Below are 20308 nucleotides of genomic sequence, written 5' to 3'. Positions count from 1 at the left end.
CGTAATTTTATCAACTGAGGGTGCGGCTTTGAAATTTTTCTTCGAAGGAGAGGTTGTGTGGCGATGCTCCATGGACTACCGTTTTGTTTTGAATCCATGTGACGATGTTCGACAAAAAACTGTCACATAGAAACTCATAACCTACAACCAGTTCCGCCAGATAGTCCTTCGTTGTCATTCATGGTTTTCTTTTGTGCGCCGAGGAACCCAGCAGGCACACGCCATTCGAGTATCACAACTATTAGATGAGGGTGTCAGCATTATCAAGAGAGAGCAACAGTTAGCCAGAGTGGTGTTTGCTTGTAATACGTCGATCACCTCGAATGAGAGTGTTTTCATGTTCCAACATTGCAGAAGCCACACAGTTGTGTGCGGCCAGCCGGCATGCGGAAAATCGGACAGGTTTGAGCTGTCATCTTGAGATGATGAGAGGCGTCTCGCCCAACGACTCAACGCCCTTTTGTTCACTGCCATGTTTTCATTCTGCAAACGCCCATGAGAATTTGCAATGCTCTTGTTTTCCGCCAAAATAAACTCAATGACAGCTCTCTGCTTAGAAGTCTCTTCTATTACAGACGCCATTTTGAATGCTACTTACAGCTCCATCACCTGTGGGAACGTCACGATACAACAGTTGCTGAAGTGGGAATATTCCACAACATATTAGAAGAAATTTCGCATTTTTTGAACTGAAACTGCCCGAGAAAGAAAATGTGTTGCATTATTTATTGAACGGTCCTCGTAATCTGATGTAAAGAAAATCTCAACAATAAGGAAAGTTCCCATAGGAGTAATATAAAATATTTAACACAGTTAGAAATTCTAAGCAGAGCTCTTTCTGTCGGGTGCCGAGATTGTTAAGCAATATGACCAATACGACAAGACAGTTCCAATAGCGAGCAACAAATTCCGCTAAAGCGCATCATTAATGTTAGAAAATAAAGAAATAAGACCTGAAAATGGTTCTATCGCTTAGTCGTACGATGAAAATGAAGAAACAGAGGATGGGAGTGGGTGGCGGTGCATGTAGCACGACGGCGAGCCGCACACTTTCTCACGCATGATTTCGGGCAGCCTTTTTCTGTCCTACGGGAGAATATCACGATGCATTAGGCGTGCAGGTTCTTGGCTGTAGCAGAATCACCGGCGTTCCAAATCGTTGATAATTTTACCATGGAATCATAGGGTCCTGTAAAGCACGACCTATTGAGGGCGTACTGAGTGTCAGATGCGGCTGCGTCTCACCGGTGAAGAGACATCTATCTCAAACAATGTTTCCTATCTTCATTTTATTCTCTTCTCAAAACAAAAATTGGCCAGGTGCAAGTAGAACTCGCACTGTGGGGGTACTGTACGAACTTAATTGTGTATACAGACAGTACAATCGAGAATCACGATGATTTTTACTTGTTATCAACGTTGATACTGGCAAGATACCCGTCCCAAGGATTCCAAGAGTTTAGAGAGATCTTTTAATTTGAAATTGGATTATAAAGGAGAAAAGAAATTTTTTTTCTTCTAATATAGTTTCAGATTAGTAATTTTCAGATTATTTTCCCTTTACTTTTACTGTGAAACTTTTCTTCTTTCCAAATTTCATGATTCTACGTCAAGGGGACGTACCCTGCAGGTTTTAATGAGTGAGTTTGCGAGTATCAAAACATGTGAAATGAATGATCGTACCTTTTGATTGCATTGACTTGGATTCTCATATTTATACCGCCAAGGAACTATAGACTTTAATATGTCACATATATACGGAACAGCCAGACACACAGACACATAGAGAAACAGACAGGCAGACAGATGGACAACGAAGTGACCCTGTAAGGGTTCCATTTCTACCGTTTCAGCTGTGGGACCCTAATAATCATGAAATATGTCCACACTGTAACACCACCGCGTGCTGAATGCGCAACGGCGCCCGCGGCCTCTGCTGCGTACGTGGTCAAATTTCGTTGCCCGGTGGGGGCAAGTGTAGCGGCTAAGTGGACTGAATGGAAAACTACGGCCAGCGCAAAATTATCGGATGGTGAGATCTAGTTATCTAATTAGCCTGAATGATGGGTTAGGGCCCAAGATATAACTGAATAATTTCGATATTTTAATAGGCACCGAACTCAAAAGACGATATGTATCTAAGCGTAGGGACTCTCATGACCACCCTTTTGTTTTCCCTTCGCGTGTTCTCAAGATCTGTTTACGGAATTAATTTGTGACATTTGATTTAGACTTAGATGTAGTCTTGAGCTTACTAGAGCAGATGGAACGGTTCGTCCTACGATATGCGTCTTCTGCCCTGATTTTCTAGACTGATCGATATAATGCAGCGATTAAGAAGCTGTATTCGCATTTTGGAGGAGCGGGCTTCCAGTTCGGCTCTTTTCTACGAAAAGAGTATAGCCAACCGACACAACACTTACTGCTCTAACGATAGTGTCGAGACATGTGGTGTGCTTCTGTTTTGCAAGTTGAGGATTAAGATATATTTTAAGTAACCTCTTTTTTTTTTAAATTTACGTAAGAAGACTACTGTAGCCCTTGTCATTTACTTTAGAAGGTGCGAATATGGTACGAATACAAGTAGGCGACAGTTTTATACCTTGCAATACTTTCAGACTATCCATCTAACCAGCTCCGTAACAGAAGTTTAATATACACAGACGGAAATAATCACAACACCAGGAAGGAGTTGTCGACATAAACTAAAATTGGTAGGCATGTTTACACATCTGAAAGACGATGACTTTTCGTATTTTACGCCAGTCGCATAATAGTGGAGCTGGTACCGCCATTATTGAGGGTGAAAATCAGTTTTGCTTTAATTTACGCTCTATAACGGTCGTGAATGTTTCTTACCTTTGAGATAGGATGTGGTAAGTTGATGTTAGTCAATAATGCCTTTAAGGCAACAAAGGTGCCATTAACATTACCTCACTGAGTTTGAAGTGAGCCATGTATTAGGGTCACGAAAAGCTAGATGTTCCTTCTGCGTTACTGCATAGATCCTTGGCTGGGATGTAGCCACCGTATCTGATTGCTGCCAGCGGTGGTCACGAGAGTGTACGCTCAGAAGAAGATAGGGTTTCTGACGGCCACGTGGCCATACAGAGAGAGAACAACATCATGTTCGACGTGTGGCTCTGTTGCATGGCACTGCTTCTGCAGGAGCAATTTGAGCAGCAGCTAGCACCACAGTGACACAATGAACTGTTATAAATCGTTTACTTTAATGACTACTCCGAGTGAGACGCCCTGTAACGTGCATTCCACTCTGACCCCAAGCACCTCCACTTGCGACTGCAGTGGTGTCAAGCCAGAGCTCATTAGAGGGCAGGATGGACGCCTGTTGAGTTTTCTCATGAAAGCTGTTTCTGCCTCAGTGCCAGTGATGGTCGTGTGTTGCTTAGAAGCAGGCCATCCGAGGGCTTGCAACCAACCTGCCTGCGTGCTAGACACTCTGGACCATCACCTGGAGTTATGGCCTGGAGTGCGACTTCGTCCAGCAGCAGGAGCACTCTCGCCGTTATCCCAAGTAGCCTAATTCCAAATCTGTACGTAAATCCGGTTATTCGATTCGTTGTGCTGCCATTCATGAACAGCGTTTCAGGACGTGTTTCACAACTGGATAATGTCCACCCACAAGCCGTTGTTCTAACTCAACATGCTCTACAAATATTGGCATGTTGCCTTGGTGTGCTCGATCACCAGCTCTGTCTCCAATCGAACACATATGGGACGTCATTGGACGACAAATGCAGCATCGTCCACAAACACCATTGACCGTGTTTGCATTGTCCGACCAAGTGCAACAGGCATAGAACTCCATCCCACAAACTGACATCCGGCACACGTACAACACACGGCGTGCACATTTGGATGCTTTATTCAACATTCTGCCGGTTACACCGGTTATTAACGTGTCAACATTTCACATTTGCAATGTTAATCACTTTAATATGTTATCTTGACAAATGTAGTCACAAAATTTCAGTACTCTACCTTAAATAATATTTTTTGGTGCTGTGATATTTTTTCGTCAGGGTGTTTTCTCATTTCATTTTTAAATGATAGATTTCACTTTATGTATGCTGTCTTTTTCTGAAATTACGAAACTTTCTCTTCAAATGTAATGTTTCACTAAATGTGAAATAATATTCCAAGGTACAATACACTCACGTACCTAGGAACAAACATTCTGTTGAAATTTAAAAATGTTTCAGTCGAGAAAATCTTGTCTGTACTGTATTTAATAGCTTATCAGTTGCTTTGCTACTGTACTACATGCTATTAATCAGTAAGTGAAAGCAAATTAAGTAGACGTGTTAACAAAAACTAATTATAAGTTGACAACAATTTGTAATAGACGCTATGGAAAACCAACACAAATTTCCAAATTCAAGACAGGTAAAATTTGTAAGAATTAAAGAAAATCAGGTCATTTGCATGTATCCCATAATCCATGGCAGAAAACGTTCTTCCCTTTCAGTGTACGAGATTGTACAAAATCGACGAAGTATGGCTTAGCAGTCCATACGTTATATAACTAGTTTTAAAACTACATACAGCCGCGCAGGATTAGCCGAGCGGTCTCAGGTGCTGCAGTCATGGACTGCGCAGCTGGTCCCGGCGGAGGTTCGAGTCCTCCCTCGGGCATGGGTGTGTTTGTTTCTCCTTAGGATACTTTAGGTTAAGTAGTGTGTAAGCTTAGGGACTGATGACCTTAGCATTTAAGTTCCATAAGATTTCACACACATTTGAACAAAACTACATACAGTTTTGCTCACTATAAATTCTATAACTAAAGGATTAACAATACCTTCCAAATAGTTTTGATATATTAAATGTGAAAAATTAAAAATACTTAGAAGTGGTGCGCAAAACACAACCTCAGGTCCCACTACAACAAAAACAGCAGAAAATGCCGGAAACTGCTTATGACGGTTAGTACTGGACACTCTTTCATGTGAGTCGAAATTAGGTTACTGATTAGACCGCCGACCGCGAAATATCACGTATTTCTAGATACACCATGGTGCAGGTACAGCACTCTCCCCTACGTACTACCTCCTTCTCAAGTTGTTATAATTTTAATTACCAAGGTGTATGATTCATCCATGTGATACGACAGCCATAATTAACGTGACAAAACATCACAGAGAGTAAAGTAACATCAGATTTGAATCTTCTTAACAGATTAAACGGGTCAACTGAACTGGGCCCCGAACAAGACTCTTCCCATTCAGAAAATGCACTTACAGATTGTGATTCCAGGCACGCTTTATGGCACGTCCGAAGGTCTTAAGCTATCAGTACTTCAGTTTTACTTTCCTGAATGGCTCTCAGACTATTGAATTCCTTTGTTTCATTTAATCTAAAAGATCATTTAAACGTAAACCGCGCAGCATTGATAAATTCAATCTGTAATGAGATATATCTTCAGTAATTGAGGAGCTGATGATTTTGAGGCCTTGCACGACTTACGATTTTACTTCGAAGAGGTCATTAGAGGCTGATCACAAGTTGAGTAGGACAGAGATGAGGAAAGCGAATGGACGTGTATCTACTCAAGTTTTGGAATGTGGTGATGTAGGGGACGCACTGAAAAATTGAGTTAGAATGGTCAGGCTGCAATTTGAACGCCAGAGTACATGTTTTCTGTGTTAACCGCGACGCCACCTATTCATCAGTTTTTCGGCACTAACAGAGTCGTAAAACTACCGTAGGCTATCATAAGTAAGCGTGGACTACGTAGTTTTCCTAGTAGCTTTGGCCAGTTAAGGTTGTACCCGCATTACCTGTACCTTAGGAGTGTTGCATACCTATTGGTCATTAGCTCATAACGATTGCATACTTTACATATGCAATCAGTGTCTTACTATGTTCCCATAAAAATCGGAAGCGATGAACTGTCCAAAATGTAAGTGAGGATATATATCTAAAGGGCTTGTTCTATATAGTCATCCTCCTGTCTGTTACATAAAAGTAGACAGTATTTATAACAAATTTGAAAGTGACATCGTTTAATTCAGGTATTGTTTATATGTAACGTGAAAAAAAGGATGTTATAGTAAATCATATATATAATGTTCGAACATCTAAACTCTAATTATATATATAATGTTTGAACGCCTAAACTCTAATTGCATCAAAAGTAATTGCTTTGGTTACATAAAAGTACAGAAATTATACGATCATCGAAGTTTTAACACTTATAAGGTGAGGTTTATATTCTGTGAGGATATAAAATACACAATGGATTAACACTCAATTATGTATGGTTCTAATCATGTGCTACACAAACAACCAAACAAGCAAAACAAAGAGTTCGTTGCTCCCAGTGTCTGTTTCACACATTCATTTACGTTTCTTTCCCTACCAATGCTACCAATACTGCTGGTAATCCTACCATTTACTACGTGATTTATGTAGCGCATCCAAACTACCGAATCGTAGTTTTGGTAGAGCGCAACTCTAGGCAGACTAATTACTAGTCAGGTGACCAGTGTGTTTTCCTGTGGCCAGGTATCCCGGAGATAGAGATGCCATCCGTGGAGCCGTTCCGCATGGACGAGCTGTCACTGTCGCTGACGACGGGCCCCAACGGCTACCGCGTCACCCTGCGTGACGTCGACATCTATGGCGCCAGCAACTTCTCCGTCGACAGGCTCAGGTGAGCAGCCAGCAGACGTCGCACGTCGCACAACACCAGATGGACCTCGGCAAAGACGTCTGGTTTGATCAATCGGCCTCCTAGAGGAGATCGTTATAATTATGCTGTTTTCCCTCTGAAAACTTTCTGTCTTGGTTTAAAGAAGTTTCATCTTAATCAGTCCTGTGAGACAGATACTCACAATCTTCATTACACACATATAACTGGACTTTGTTTTCTTGGCTGTAGAGTTTACTTATTTCCTACATCTTTATTAGACATTAACTGTACAGATCTCTAGAGGATGCTGTTTCTCAACGACATGACAGCCCACCATAAGATTAGTATTAAAAGGTCGGGGTAGGTATTCTGACGGATTTAGAAATTACTGTTTCTACGTCTATTCGATGTTTTTGTGGTGAAAAAACAAATTGAGAGTTGTGCTGTTGAGAAATACATAGCACTGTGCTGTACTGTATTTCTTATGTATTACTAACAGTTTAGGTCCTCGACCATCATCCACTTAACTCTATTAACGTTGCTGTTGCAATCGTCAATCTGAAGACCGGTCTGATGCTGCTTTTGATGCTGCTCTATCCTAGGCAAGCCTCTTCATCTCCCAATAATTACTGCAACTTAGACTCCTCTGAATCTGCTTATTGTATACATTTATTAGACTCTCTATGATTTTTAGCCCCGGCGCTCCCCTCCAGTACTAAACAGGTATTCCCTTGATGTCTCAGAATCTATGCTATCAATCGATCTCTTCTTCCAGTCAGGTTGTGCCACAAATTTCTTTTCTCCCCAGTTCTATTCAGTACCTCCAAGTTAGTTACTTAATTTGCCCACCTAATCTTCAACATTCTACTGTACCACATTTCAAAAGTTTCTGTTTTCTTCTTGTCTAAACTGTGTATCGTCCATGTTTCAGTTCCATACATACCTACATTCCACATAAATACTTTCAAAAAAGATTTCCTAACACCTAAAACTATGCTCTATGGTAACTAATTTCTTGTATTCAGAAACGATTTTCTTTCCATTGCCAGTCTACATTATATATTCTAAGAATTTTTAACATTTTGCAGCCCTGTCAGCAACTGTGATAAATTAATACGTCAAAGCTCTGCCTCAGTTTCGAAAAGTTACTGGTCTTTACCCAGGTTACAGCTAGAGTAATCTAGCCTCCTTGAGAAGTATAAAATAAACTAATAAAAGCCAGAATAAGGCACGGTCAACTCAGCGTCCGCACCTAACCGACCGCTTTCCATGAAGTGGGGTCGGGGATATTCATCAGCAAAATAACGTAGCTTGACATAGTATCACGGTACTTCAGCTTTTTATGTTTGACCGTGCCTTATTCTGGCATGCATTAGTTTATTTTATGCTTCTGGAGAAGGCTAGATTACTCTAGCTGAAACCTGGGTAAAGACCAGTAACTTTTCGCAACTGAGGCGGATCTTTGACGTATTATATGTTCTCTTTACTTCGGTCATCATCAGTTATTTTACAGGCCAAATAACAAAACCCATATATAACTTTTAGTGTCTTGTTTCTTAATGTAATTCCCTTAGCACCACCTGATTTAATTCTGGTACATTCCATTATCTTTGTCACGCTTTTGTTGATATTTATCTGATATCCTCCTGAAAGGAGAACATTGTCCATTCCGTTCGACTGCTCTGCCACTCGAAATGTCTTACGACTTAAAATCTGGTTCTGATATCTCTGAACTACCATTGTATAATCAATCTGAAATCTTCCGTTGTCTCCAGCTCTCTTCCTCGTGTACAATCTTCTTTCATTATTCTTAAACCATGTGTTAGAGATGATTAAATTATATCCTGTGTATAGTTCTACCAGGCGCCTTCCTCTTTCATTTCTTTCCCCAGTCCATATTTATTCATTATTTTTTTGTCTTACTTTTTCTACTGCCAAATTTCATTCCCCCATAACTTTTAAATTTTCGTTTCCTTTATCTCTCTGAATAGCTTTTTTATCTCTCAACGTAAATCATATAAAACAATTCAGAAACACCAAATAACAAGATTTCATACAGCCAACTAACCATTTCATGTTACTTACGAAAGAAAACAATAAAGACCACATGTCATACATAATTCCACACAAGAGGAACTTCTTGCGTATAGTTAGACTTTCAGTATAGTGTACAACGGAAAGAACAAAGTATTCACAAGTGAATATTCGTGACCCATTCACTGCAGAGGAATAACTCGATACTAAGTCGCCGGACTCGAGCAAATCAAATGTGAGATATACATGACCAAAAGAGTTACATATTATAGACAGAAAGAAGCAGTTAACATATCGATATAGGCCCTGTCAGAAAATAAAACATTTATAGCCTAATACAACAGAGAAGCTCCACATGTTGCGACAACCACAGCAAAATGGCAAACTAACATAAATTAACATAATTTTACCCATTTTTGGATTAAAGTCATTGTTCATGTCCATTGTTTGAAGTACAATAGTTTTATTATGTGATGCTACTTATTTCGAATTTTGTATTTTGTATTTCTTTAGTCATGAGTCTCGCACATCTTTTTTGTCGCCTTTAGAATCCTAGCATGTAGTTATTCCTCTGCCACTGAGCAGGAAACGGCATTTTCTTTTTGGCTGTTTTGTTCGTAAGCACGAAGTTTCTCTTTTATCGAGTTCCGTACGATATGTGAAGTTTTTATTGTTTCCTTTCGCAAGCGACACAAAACGATTAGTTGATTATATGTGACCTTGTTATTCGCCGTTTCTACATTGTGTTTTCCTTTGATTTGCGCTGATAGAGTGACCTGGATGATATTCGAGGACCGATACCGATGGCAATAAACAATAAATTCGACACAACACTGTGTTATTCATATCTCAAATTATATTTCTGTTATTGATTACACCTTGAAAAAAGTGACTGACGGTTATTTCTTTGTGATAAAATTTACTATCTTAATCTATATTTCACCAGCTGTCGTTTAGCAGATTCACAGCTGACGAACATGAAGACTGATGCACAAAATTCCTCGTGTATTTAATCAGTGACTCACGTGGTTAAGACTATCGTTCAGAATGCACCATCGTAGAGAAGCAGATTGTATCATCTATATGAGTCCAAATTGAAATCGGTCTTTAAATCTTTCGTTCTGACAAAAATCATTAGTTAAATTTTTACGTTATATCTCTGAATATCTCATTACCAACTTATTATAGAATGAGGACACCGGTACGAATTCACGAACATACCTTCCTTCTTACCTTGAAGTTTTACCGAAGTGCTGAACATATGATGATGTTCTGCTATAGCTGCTGGTCTTCATTCTCTGTGAAACACAGTATTTCATTTGCCACACATCTTCAAGTGAACCATCGAGAATGTAGCAGAACTTATACCTTGAATAAAGCTTTCAACAAGTGCTAAATTTCTTCCCCCTGTCTTCTTACCTTCGGCCACTTTAAGTAACAGGCCGACCAGACAATATTCTCATGAATACCGAAATTTGTCCCTAAAACTTAATCCACACGTCCACAGTATTAAGCTAATACGTCTTTTGGATAACTAATCTTTATATGAGACCACATCAGTCCTAAATTTTTGTAAAACGCCATTTTAGTTGGTCACAGCAGGAAAAATATCACGTCAAGCGCGATTAAATAACGCATAGTAAGACTTATTAATTTTTACTTTACGTAGTTCCTTTCACATTTAAATTTCGTTTGTGCTAACGTGCTAAATGATTAGATTGAGCTTCATCTAAAAACAGAATTTAACAATATAAATAACAAAATTAAAACGTTAAGACCGCTGTTGAACAAGTAAAATCAAAAAGCAAGAAGATCAGCGTTTGCGTGAACTAATATCACGTAAATAATTATGTAAACTGTCCTATATGCTGTACTGCACATGGCTGCAGTACGTGCAATATACAAATCTGTGCGAAACTTGTCGATCTTTGTTTTCAGATTCACCTCGCAGTAAGTGAACTTCTTATTTCGATTCAATAGCCATAACATCTAGTTCACGGGCGTCACACAAGCTGGTCAAATCTGATTCAAATTCTGATGATGAAAACTCAAGTTTTCTGTTGTTATTTGTACGGTTTTTCTTAGCATGACATGCTTTCTTCTTCGTAATTTTTTGTTCCTTCCTGATCTCCACAATACCACCCACTGTGCATGGCGTAGCCGTTAAAATTGTGGGGTACTGCGTTTCAGTATTTGATTACAAATTCAGAAAAACTGTATGGTTTATTAAAGAGAAAGCGCTACACTAATTCAGCAAGTCAGTAACACGTTGTTCCACCTTTCTCCCTTATGGAAGCAGTTATTTGGCTTGGCATTATAAAATCTCTAGATGGCTGGAGGGCCCTACCCATAATGCGCACTTGGGGAGCGATCCGGTGACCCTGCTGGCCAAGGTAGGGTTTGGCAAGCACGAAGACAAGCAGCAGAAACTCGCCGTGAGCGAGTGGCATTATCTTGGTGAAATGTAATCCCATGTTGGCTTGTCAAGAAGGGCATCAAAAATGGGCGTACAATATCTTCCACGTACCGCTGTGCTGTAAGGGTGTCGCGGATGACACCTAAAGTGGTCCTGCTGTGAAAAGAAATGGCATCCCAGACCTTTACTCCTAGTTGTCGGGTCGTATGGCGGGCGAGAGTTAGGTTGATATCCCATCGCTGTTCTCGGTATCTCCAGGCAAGTCTTCGGCCTGAAATCTTACTGACTGGAGTAGTACTGTCTTCAGTAATGTGTTTCGCTTCGAATTGAGTCCCGATAACCAGAAAAGGGCACTCCAACCACCTCGTGGTTTGGACAATCCAATACGCTAATTGGACAGAATTTGATACGATATCACTCAGGAGAACATCCAGTAATTCCACTGGTCAATGCAAAGTCGAATAACTGTAACTATGAAAGTGAACCGAGAATTCAGGTCTGACTTACATTAAGCCGAATAACTGCTTGTATAAGGCGCAGAGTTGGACGAGCGCGTTATTGAATTGCTGAATTTGTATACTTCTTTCTCTTAAATAAATCACCCAATTTTTGTGAAATTGCAATCATTTGTTTGTCTGTATATGCACATCACGTCTACCGATTTCCGTTACATTTGGATAATTCATTCGTGTTGAGTCTTTTTTTTTCTTCCTTTTTTATTTTTGTCTTAGAGTGTACATTTGTTAATATATTTGCAAACGTACAGTTATAATAACAAAGAAATAAGTAACACTGTGGGGCTGTAGGACGCAGCTAGCCATTGTGCGCCATTTCAGCTCGGCATTGACTAAATACGTTGCAATAAATAAGCATCAAATGCAGTGTATTAAGTATTCTATCTTCGGATGTAGAACCACATGACGATTATCCCTGTTGTACATGAATTTAATAATAACTTACCTACTTGGTCTTGCCTTTTAAAATTCACGCTTGAAAAACTGCAACGAAGGGTGAAAAAACGTACATCATTTCATGCATCAACTGTACTGACTTCTTCATCCCACCGAACGAATAGTTTCAAAAATCACTAGCATCCTTCAGGATCTTACTGGTTTAAAAATGAAAAATAGAGAAATGCGTTGTATTCTATTTACAAAGTTGTACTGCTGCGTACGGGAACCAAGACCCACTCTTACATGCACAGTGATACAGGCCTTTGGAGGAAAAAAAAAAGAAAATACAGATTACCGTCAATATTCTACCAAAGTTTGTGGACCAGGTTTTGACATCCAACCACGGAGACCGGACCGCTGGTGGATCTACAGAGGGCAGGCGGTGTCCATCGAGGGTCGGCAGCATACAGCGGCGTCATAGTGGAGCAGATGTCCGTTTGTAGCTCTGGCTCGACGTGATCTCGCTCTGCACGGCGGTGCGAGGGTCTAAAATACTTTCGCGCTTCAGGATATCAAAGGAACTATTCTAGGTCTCGGATGCAAATAGATCTCTCCCCCGCCTGCGTCCCCTGGTGACACTCCTAGGACCACCTACAGGAACTGCTGCAGAACAGTGGCGGAGAGCGATAGTGTGGCATGTAGGCAACCCGCGGCATTTCCATGCCAGATTGGTTGCCGGCCGTACAGACGGAACGCTGCAATATGTCAGTCCTCTAAGGGAAACGAACTGGAGACATACGAAAAATAGTGACTTGCCTCGAGGCAGACATGAACTGTGTGAGAGGAAGAAAACACGTGAGTAAGGAAATATTTAAGGACGTAACGAGCTCCGTGGCATATTCATTACTCGGTAACTGATGCTCGGAATGTTGATCACCGTTGATCGTCACGAAACATATTTCCGTCATTGATTGTTTCACTTGATTTTTTCATTACAGGATTGGTGATGGATTTTGTTTCCAGTATTTCACATAATTACTGACCCAATTACAAAATTTAAAATGCTGTTCAACGTATTAATTTCTTGTTTACCAGTTTTGGTTTTGAATTTATAATTAGTGAATAATACGAAACGAATAAAACCGACGTAATAGAATTTTATGTCTTAAACATAAAGGTTTTACATGCTTAATGCCAAACATTTACTCATTTGTAAGGTTTCAGTTGTCTGAAGCTTTTCTACCGCGGGAGTTCGATTCTTTAAAGAATCTTTACTGTTTGTTTACTAACCCACTAAGGTACTTGAAAGAGAAAATAACTGTTTCAGCAGCTGAAAAGTATTTAGGCTTGGACTGATACATGATCCATCCACAAACGGCTCTTTGAATCGTTCTCTTTTCTTCCATTTGTCAGTGTCTCACTCAAATATGGCTCTTCGATCTTTCTTCCTTGCTTGTGTATAATTCTTATTTTTCGTTTGTGCCTTGCAGGACTTCTACTGAGCACTGTCGAAATAAATTTTTGTTGCAATGTCCCTGACCTATAACTACTTTGTTGGCAGTATTTCGCGACTACGTTGAGACGCCGTGGTTGTCCACCTGCAAAGCGCTGGACAGCTCACCCGTAGGACCGTTGAGACCAACAATTCCACAAGACTGTGCTTGTTGTTGGACCGGAACAACGCAGAATTCTTTTAAATGCTTCATGTGGATAGGGTAAAAACTCATGAGATTAAATTTTTTCAGTAGTTTTCGTCTCAGCAGTCGCACACCGATGGCGAATGTGACAAAGGCTGACACCAGACAGAGTCTCACGTCACATTTATTCTTTTTATTAATGTTGACTACCTATGTGTTTTCAGCACCTACGACCATTTCAAAATGACATAATTTCCAAACTGCAATAGTGGATGGGTTAATAAATAATGCAGTCGATGGCGGATATGTGGCTATGTAAAAAAGATTTGCTCCTCTACCCTCACCGACATGTCTGCACAGTTTATAAATCCAATACCATACTCGTCACTATACGTCATTATTTCAGCAATTTTACGATCTCTGGGTGTTCACTCCGCTTCCTGTTCCGACTTCAAAAAGGCGCTTTGAATGATATTGTTCATATCCCCCTGAAAGACATGTCGAAAAAGGCCTCGGGAGTAGACGACATTTTCTCAGCCTTGGGAGAGCCAGCCATGACAAAACTCTTCGTCTGGTGTGTAATATATATGAGACAGGCTTAATGCTATTAAAATATCGTAGTAATTCCAACTCCAAAGAAAGGAGGTGCTGACAGGAGTGATTGTTACCGAACTATCAGTTTAGTAACACAAGATTGCAAGATACTAACACGAATTCCTTACAGGAGAATGGAAAAACTGGTAGAAGCCGACTTCGAGAAAGATCAGTTTGGATTACGAAGGAATGCAGGAGCACGCGAAGCAATACTGACTGTAAGATCCATCTTGGAAGATAGGTTAGGGAAAGACATTCTACGCGTTTAGTATTTGTAGACTAAGAGAAAGCATTTGAGGATGTTGACTGGAATACTTTTTTTGGAATTGCAACCTACATCCTTCTGAATCTGCTTAGTGTATTCATATCTTGGTCTCCCTCTACGATTTTTACCCTCCACGCTACCCTCCAATGCTAAATTTGCGATCCCTTGATGCCTCAGAACATGTCCTACCAACCGGTCCCTTCTTCTTGTCAAGTTGTGCCACAAACTCCTCTTCTCCGCATTTCTATTCAATACCTCCTCATTAGTTATGTGATCTACCCATCTAATCTTCAGCATTCTTCTGTAGCACCACATTTCAAAAGCTTCTATTCTCTTCTTGTCCAAACTATTTATCTTCCATGCTTCCCTTCCATACATGGCTGCACTCCATACAAATACTTTCAGAAACGACTTCCTGACACTTAAATCTATTCTCGATGTTAACAAATTTCTCTTCTTCGGAAACGCTTTCCTTGCCATTGCCAGTCTACATTTTATATCCTCTCTACTTCGACCATCATCAGTTATTTTGCTCCCCAAATAGCAAAACTCCTTTACTACTTTAAGTGTCTCATTTCCTAATCTAATTCCTTCAGCATCACCCGACTTAATTCGACTACATTCCATTATCCTCGTTTTGCTTTTGTTGCTGTTCATCTTATATCCTCCTTTCAAGACACTGTCCATTCCGTTCAACTGCTCTTCCAAGTCCTTTGCTGTCTCTGACACAATTACAATGTCATCGGCGAAGCTTAAAGTTTTTATTTCTTCTCCATGGACTTTAATACCTACACCGAATTTTTCTTTTGTTTCCTTTACTGCTTGCTCAATATACAGATTGAACAACATCGGGGAGAGGCTACAACACTGTCTCACTCCCTTCCCAACCACTGCTTTCCTTTGATGTCCCTCGACTCTTATAACTGCCATCTGGTTTCTGTACAAATTTTAAATAGCCTTTCGCTCCCTGTATTTTACCCCTGCCACCTTTAGAATTTGTAAGAGAGTATTCCAGTCAACATTGTCAAAAGCTTTCTCTAAGTCTACAAATGCTAGAAATGTGGGTTTGCCTTTCCTTAATCTATTTTCTAAGATAAGATAAGAATGTATCAGAATTAAATCACGTGGTGCTAAGAGAATTAAATTGGGAAACAAAACGCTGATGAAGAGCAAAATAAAGTGGATATAAATTGTAGAGTGGCAATGGCAAGAAAATTGTTTCTGAAGAAGAGAAATTTGTTAATATCGAATATGGTTTTACGTGTTAGAAAACATTTTTGTATGGAGTGTAGTCATGTATGGAAGTGAAACAAGGACGAAAAACCATTTAGAAAGAAGAGGATAGAAACTTTTGATATGTAGTGCTACAGAAGAATGCTGAAGATTAGAAGCATACGTCACGTAACTAATGAGGAGGTACTGAATAGAACTGGGAAGGAAGAAATTTGTGGCACAACCGGATAGAAGGTAGATAGAAGGGATACGTTGACAGCACACGTTTTTAGACATCAACGGATCAGCAGTTTAGTACTGGAGGGAAAGGGGGGAGATAAAAATTGTTGAGGGAGGCCAAGAAATGAAAGCAGTAAGCACATTCTGTAGGATCTTAGGTGTAGTATTTATTAGGTAATCAAAAGGCTATTTGGCTCTGAGCACTATGTGAATTAACATCTGAGATCATCAGTCCCTTAGAACTTAGAACTAGTTAACCTAACTAACCTAAGGACATCACACACATCCATGCCCGATGCAGGCTTCAAACCTGCGACCGTACCGGTCGCACGGTTCTAGACTGAAGCGCCTAGAACCTCTCGGCCACACCGGGAGATCAAAAGGCTTGCACAGGATAGAGTATCGTGGAAAGCCGCATCAAACCAATCTTCGGACTGAAGACCACAACAACGACACATCCCTCTATCAGTGTTCCTTGCGCTTGTACCTTACGTCTCTGGGCATTTTTTATTTTCCACTCGTATAATGTGTAGTTTTGTAATGAACGGAGCCCAGTCAGATTCTTGAGCTGCGACTACTGTGGTGTTCCGCAGGCTGGGCAAGAACGGCGCGCCCTTCGAGAGCCGCATCCGCATCCCACAGCTGCGCATCAACGCGCGCTACACCAGCAGCGGCGTCCTCATCATCCTGCCAGCCTCCGGCAACGGCACCTTCCAGTCCACGCTCGGTGAGTACCGCACTCTACCGGCAACCACTGCACGCGGGGCTACCGAAACCTGAGCCCACTTCTTCATGCTAGTTGTTAACAGAACATACGTGATTGTCTGATACAATTAACTGTCTTCGGTATGCTACGTGGCCTACCTTGTACGTATTTTCTTCAGACTGTACACCATATGTGTTTACAAAGTTTCGATGTGTTTCTCTACCTCCCAAATACGCAGCACCCAGTTTCTACACTTTTTGCACAAAAACCCTTCACTAAATTAATCTCGCTAAAAGATGACTTTGTCCTTTTAGGATAGCTAGCTTATCGCCGAGTATAGGGCAACCATTATAAATAATAAACCATTTTTGCTATCTTTGGTCTGTAAGAAGATTTAAAAAAAATTATTACTCATATTGTCACAAGAGTGATAGATGTAACAGAATGAGATCACGGGTTACGTCAATAGCAATACTAAGAGCGTACCCAGTGAATGGCATGGGAGGACAGTTGCCCACCCTCCTGTAGAAGGGGGAAAAAACGACTTGGCAATGCGAACGCGCTTCCCGCCCTGCCACAAACAGACGGAAGGAAATGGAGGATAAGTAATGGATACCCACAGCCAGTTGCCGTGAAATCTCAGAAGTTCTTCGTCATTCACCATTACACTTACACGATTCCCTCTCCCGCCCCCCCCCCCTTTCTTACACACACACACACACACACACACACACACACACACACACAAACTCTCTCTCTCTTTTATAGGTCGTGTCCCGAGTGCTATGTTACGTTACACCCAGATATTCAGAACGTGTAAGCTGATAAAAAGAATTTTTTAAAAAAACGGTTAATTTCTTTGTGAAATGATTTGTCCAAAAGTAACAAATTAATAAATTAGAAAAATATTTCACAAGCTTTTACGTTCTCCGTCGGCACCTCACGTGCTGTACATAATTTCAAGCATCATTTAAAGGCCCGTTAAATGTTTCTCTGATCTGTTTTATGCCTTACTTTGAGACAAATCATTTCACAAAGCAAATGACGGATTTTTTCCAATTTTTATTTTGTTTTATAGTTTTGTTCAGAAGCCATGAAATACAATCCATTTTAAAAATCCATGGTTATTATTATTAAGAGTATACATACCAACAAAAGCAGAGAAATTTCAATTTTTGACGATGAAATTTCGGCCAAACATCCGTTACTTAATATCTAGGGAGTCTTTTTTGTGCTCCACTAAAACATTTGACCTCCTTGTGCTCACCCACACATATGTGCTAGATGATAGGAGAATAAAGCTATGAAGCTCATTGGTGAGGCGGTGGATGTGGGAGACAGAGTGATCGGCGCCTACTCATGCCGTTTGTGTGTTTGTGTTTGTGTGCCTTCAGGCGACATCGTGGCAGTGGTGCGCGGCAAGGTGAGCACGCCGACGCGCGACGGCCGGCAGTACCTGCACGTCGATACGCTGGACGTCGACCTCAGCATCAAGACGGTGCGCATGGCCGTCAAGAAGGTCTTCAACAACAACCGCATACTCAGTGAGTACAACAACAGCAAGCGATTATTCCCGACAAGCAGTGTCTCATAGGCTCTCACGTCTTCCTTCTGACACTTCCTCAGTTTCTCTAAGAATATCGACTGGAAACACTGAAAACTACTGCATTATCGTTAATTATCTCCTTCTACATGTATCAGCGTCCTATGACCTCCATCACTGAGTGAAGAAGTCTCGGGAAGCAAATAAATATCTTCACTCTTCTGCCTCCTTGCAGCCTGTTAACATGTTACCGACTCTACGATTCTTGTTTTTAGTCAGAGACTAGTTTGATGCAGCTCTCCATGCTACTCTACGCTGTGCAAGCTTCTTCATCTCCGAGTAACTACTGCAACCAACATCCCTCTGAATCCGTTTAGTGTGTTCTACATCTACATCTACATCTACATCTACATCCATACTCCGCAAGCCAACTGACGGTGTGTGGCAGGGGGCTACCTTGAGTACCTCTATCGGTTCTCCCTTCTATTCCTGTCTCGTATTCTTCGTGGAAAGAAGGATTGTCGGTGTGCTTCTGTGTGGGCTCTAATCTCTCTGATTTTATCCTCATGGTCTCTTCGCGAGATATACGTAGGAGGGAGCAATATACTGCTTGATTCCTCGGTGAAGGTATGTTCTCGAAACTTCAACAAAAGCCCGTACCGAGCAACTGAGCGTCTCTCCTGCAGAGTCTTCCACTAGAGTTTATCTATCATCTCCGTAACGCTTTTGGCGTTTACTAAATGATCCTCTAACGAAGCGCGCTGCTCTCCGTTGGATCTTCTCTATCTCTTCTGTCAACCCTATCTGGTACGGATCCTACACTGCTGAGCAGTATTCAAGCAGTGGGCGAACAAGAATACTGTAACCTACTTCCTCTGCTTTCGGATTGCATTTCCTTAGGATTCTTCCAATGAATCTCAGTCTGGCATCTGCTTTACCGACGATCAACTTTATATCATCATTCCATTTTAAATCACTCCTAATGCGTACTCCCAGATAATTTATGGAATTAACTGCTTCCAGTTACTGACATGCTATATTGTAGCTAAATGATAAGTGATCTTTCTTTCTATGTATTCGCAGCACATTACACTTGTCTACATTGAGATTCAATTGCCATTCCCTGCACCATGCGTCAATTCGCTGCAGATCCTCCTGCATTTCAGTACAATTTTCCATTGTTCCAACCTCTCGATATACCACAGCATCATCCGCAAAAAGCCTCAGTGAACTTCCGATGTCATCCACAAGGTCATTTATGTATATTGTGAATAGCAACGGTCCTACGACACTCCCCTGTGGCACACCTGAAATCACTCTTACTTCGGAAGACTTCTCTCCAGTGAGAATGACACGCTGCGTTCTGTTATCTAGGACCTCTTCAATCCAATCACATAATTGGCCTGATAGTCCATATGCTCTTACTTTGTTCATTAAACGACTGTGGGGAACTGTGTTCATCTCTTGGTCTCCCTCTACGATTTTTACCCTCCGCACTTCCCTCCATTTCTAAACTGATAATCCCTTGGTGCCTCAGACGGTGTCCTACCAACTGATCCCTTCTTCTAGTCAAGTTATTCCACAAATTCCTCTTCTCCCCAATTCTATTCAGTACCTCCTCATTAATTAAGTGATCTACCCATCTAATCTTCAGCATTCTTCTGCAGCACAACATTTCGAGAGCTTCCATTCTCTTCTTGTCTAAACTATTTACTGTCCACGTTTCACATCCATATGTAGCTACACTTCCTGTCACTTAAGTCTATACTCGATGTTAACAAATTTCTCTTCTTCAGAAACTCTTTTCTTCACATTGCTAGATTACATTTTATATCCCTTCTACTTCGACCATCATCATTTATTTTCCTCCCCAAATAGCAAAACTCATCTACTACTTTAAGTGTCCCATTTCCTAATCTAATTCCCTGAGCATCACCTTATTGAATTCCACTACATTCCATTATCCTTGTTTTGCGTTTGTTGATGCTCATCTTACATCCTCCTTTCAAGACACTGTCCATTCTGTTCAACTGCTCTTCCAAGTCCTTTGATGTCTCTTACAGAATTACATGTCTTCGGCAAACCTCAAAGTTTTGACTTCTTCTCCGTGTAATTT

At 40.8% G+C, this 20308-nt stretch overlaps 1 protein-coding gene across 1 annotated transcript in view; it reads left to right on the top strand.

Moving 5' to 3' along the window:
* LOC124777418 (circadian clock-controlled protein daywake) overlaps positions 1-20308 on the top strand; it is a 92723-nt gene that overhangs the window by 59466 nt on the left and 12949 nt on the right. The window contains exons 4-6 of the mRNA XM_047252814.1: positions 6526-6673; positions 16537-16670; positions 18044-18193. Of these exons, the coding sequence (XP_047108770.1) occupies positions 6526-6673; positions 16537-16670; positions 18044-18193 (432 nt within the window). The remainder of the gene's footprint in view (positions 1-6525; positions 6674-16536; positions 16671-18043; positions 18194-20308) is intronic.

Source organism: Schistocerca piceifrons, chromosome 2 (genome assembly GCF_021461385.2).
Source record: "Schistocerca piceifrons isolate TAMUIC-IGC-003096 chromosome 2, iqSchPice1.1, whole genome shotgun sequence".
In the NCBI taxonomy this organism is placed as follows: Eukaryota; Metazoa; Arthropoda; class Insecta; order Orthoptera; family Acrididae; genus Schistocerca; species Schistocerca piceifrons.
The sequence above is the reverse complement of the archived record's forward strand: the minus strand, read 5'-3'. Positions and strand labels throughout refer to the sequence as shown.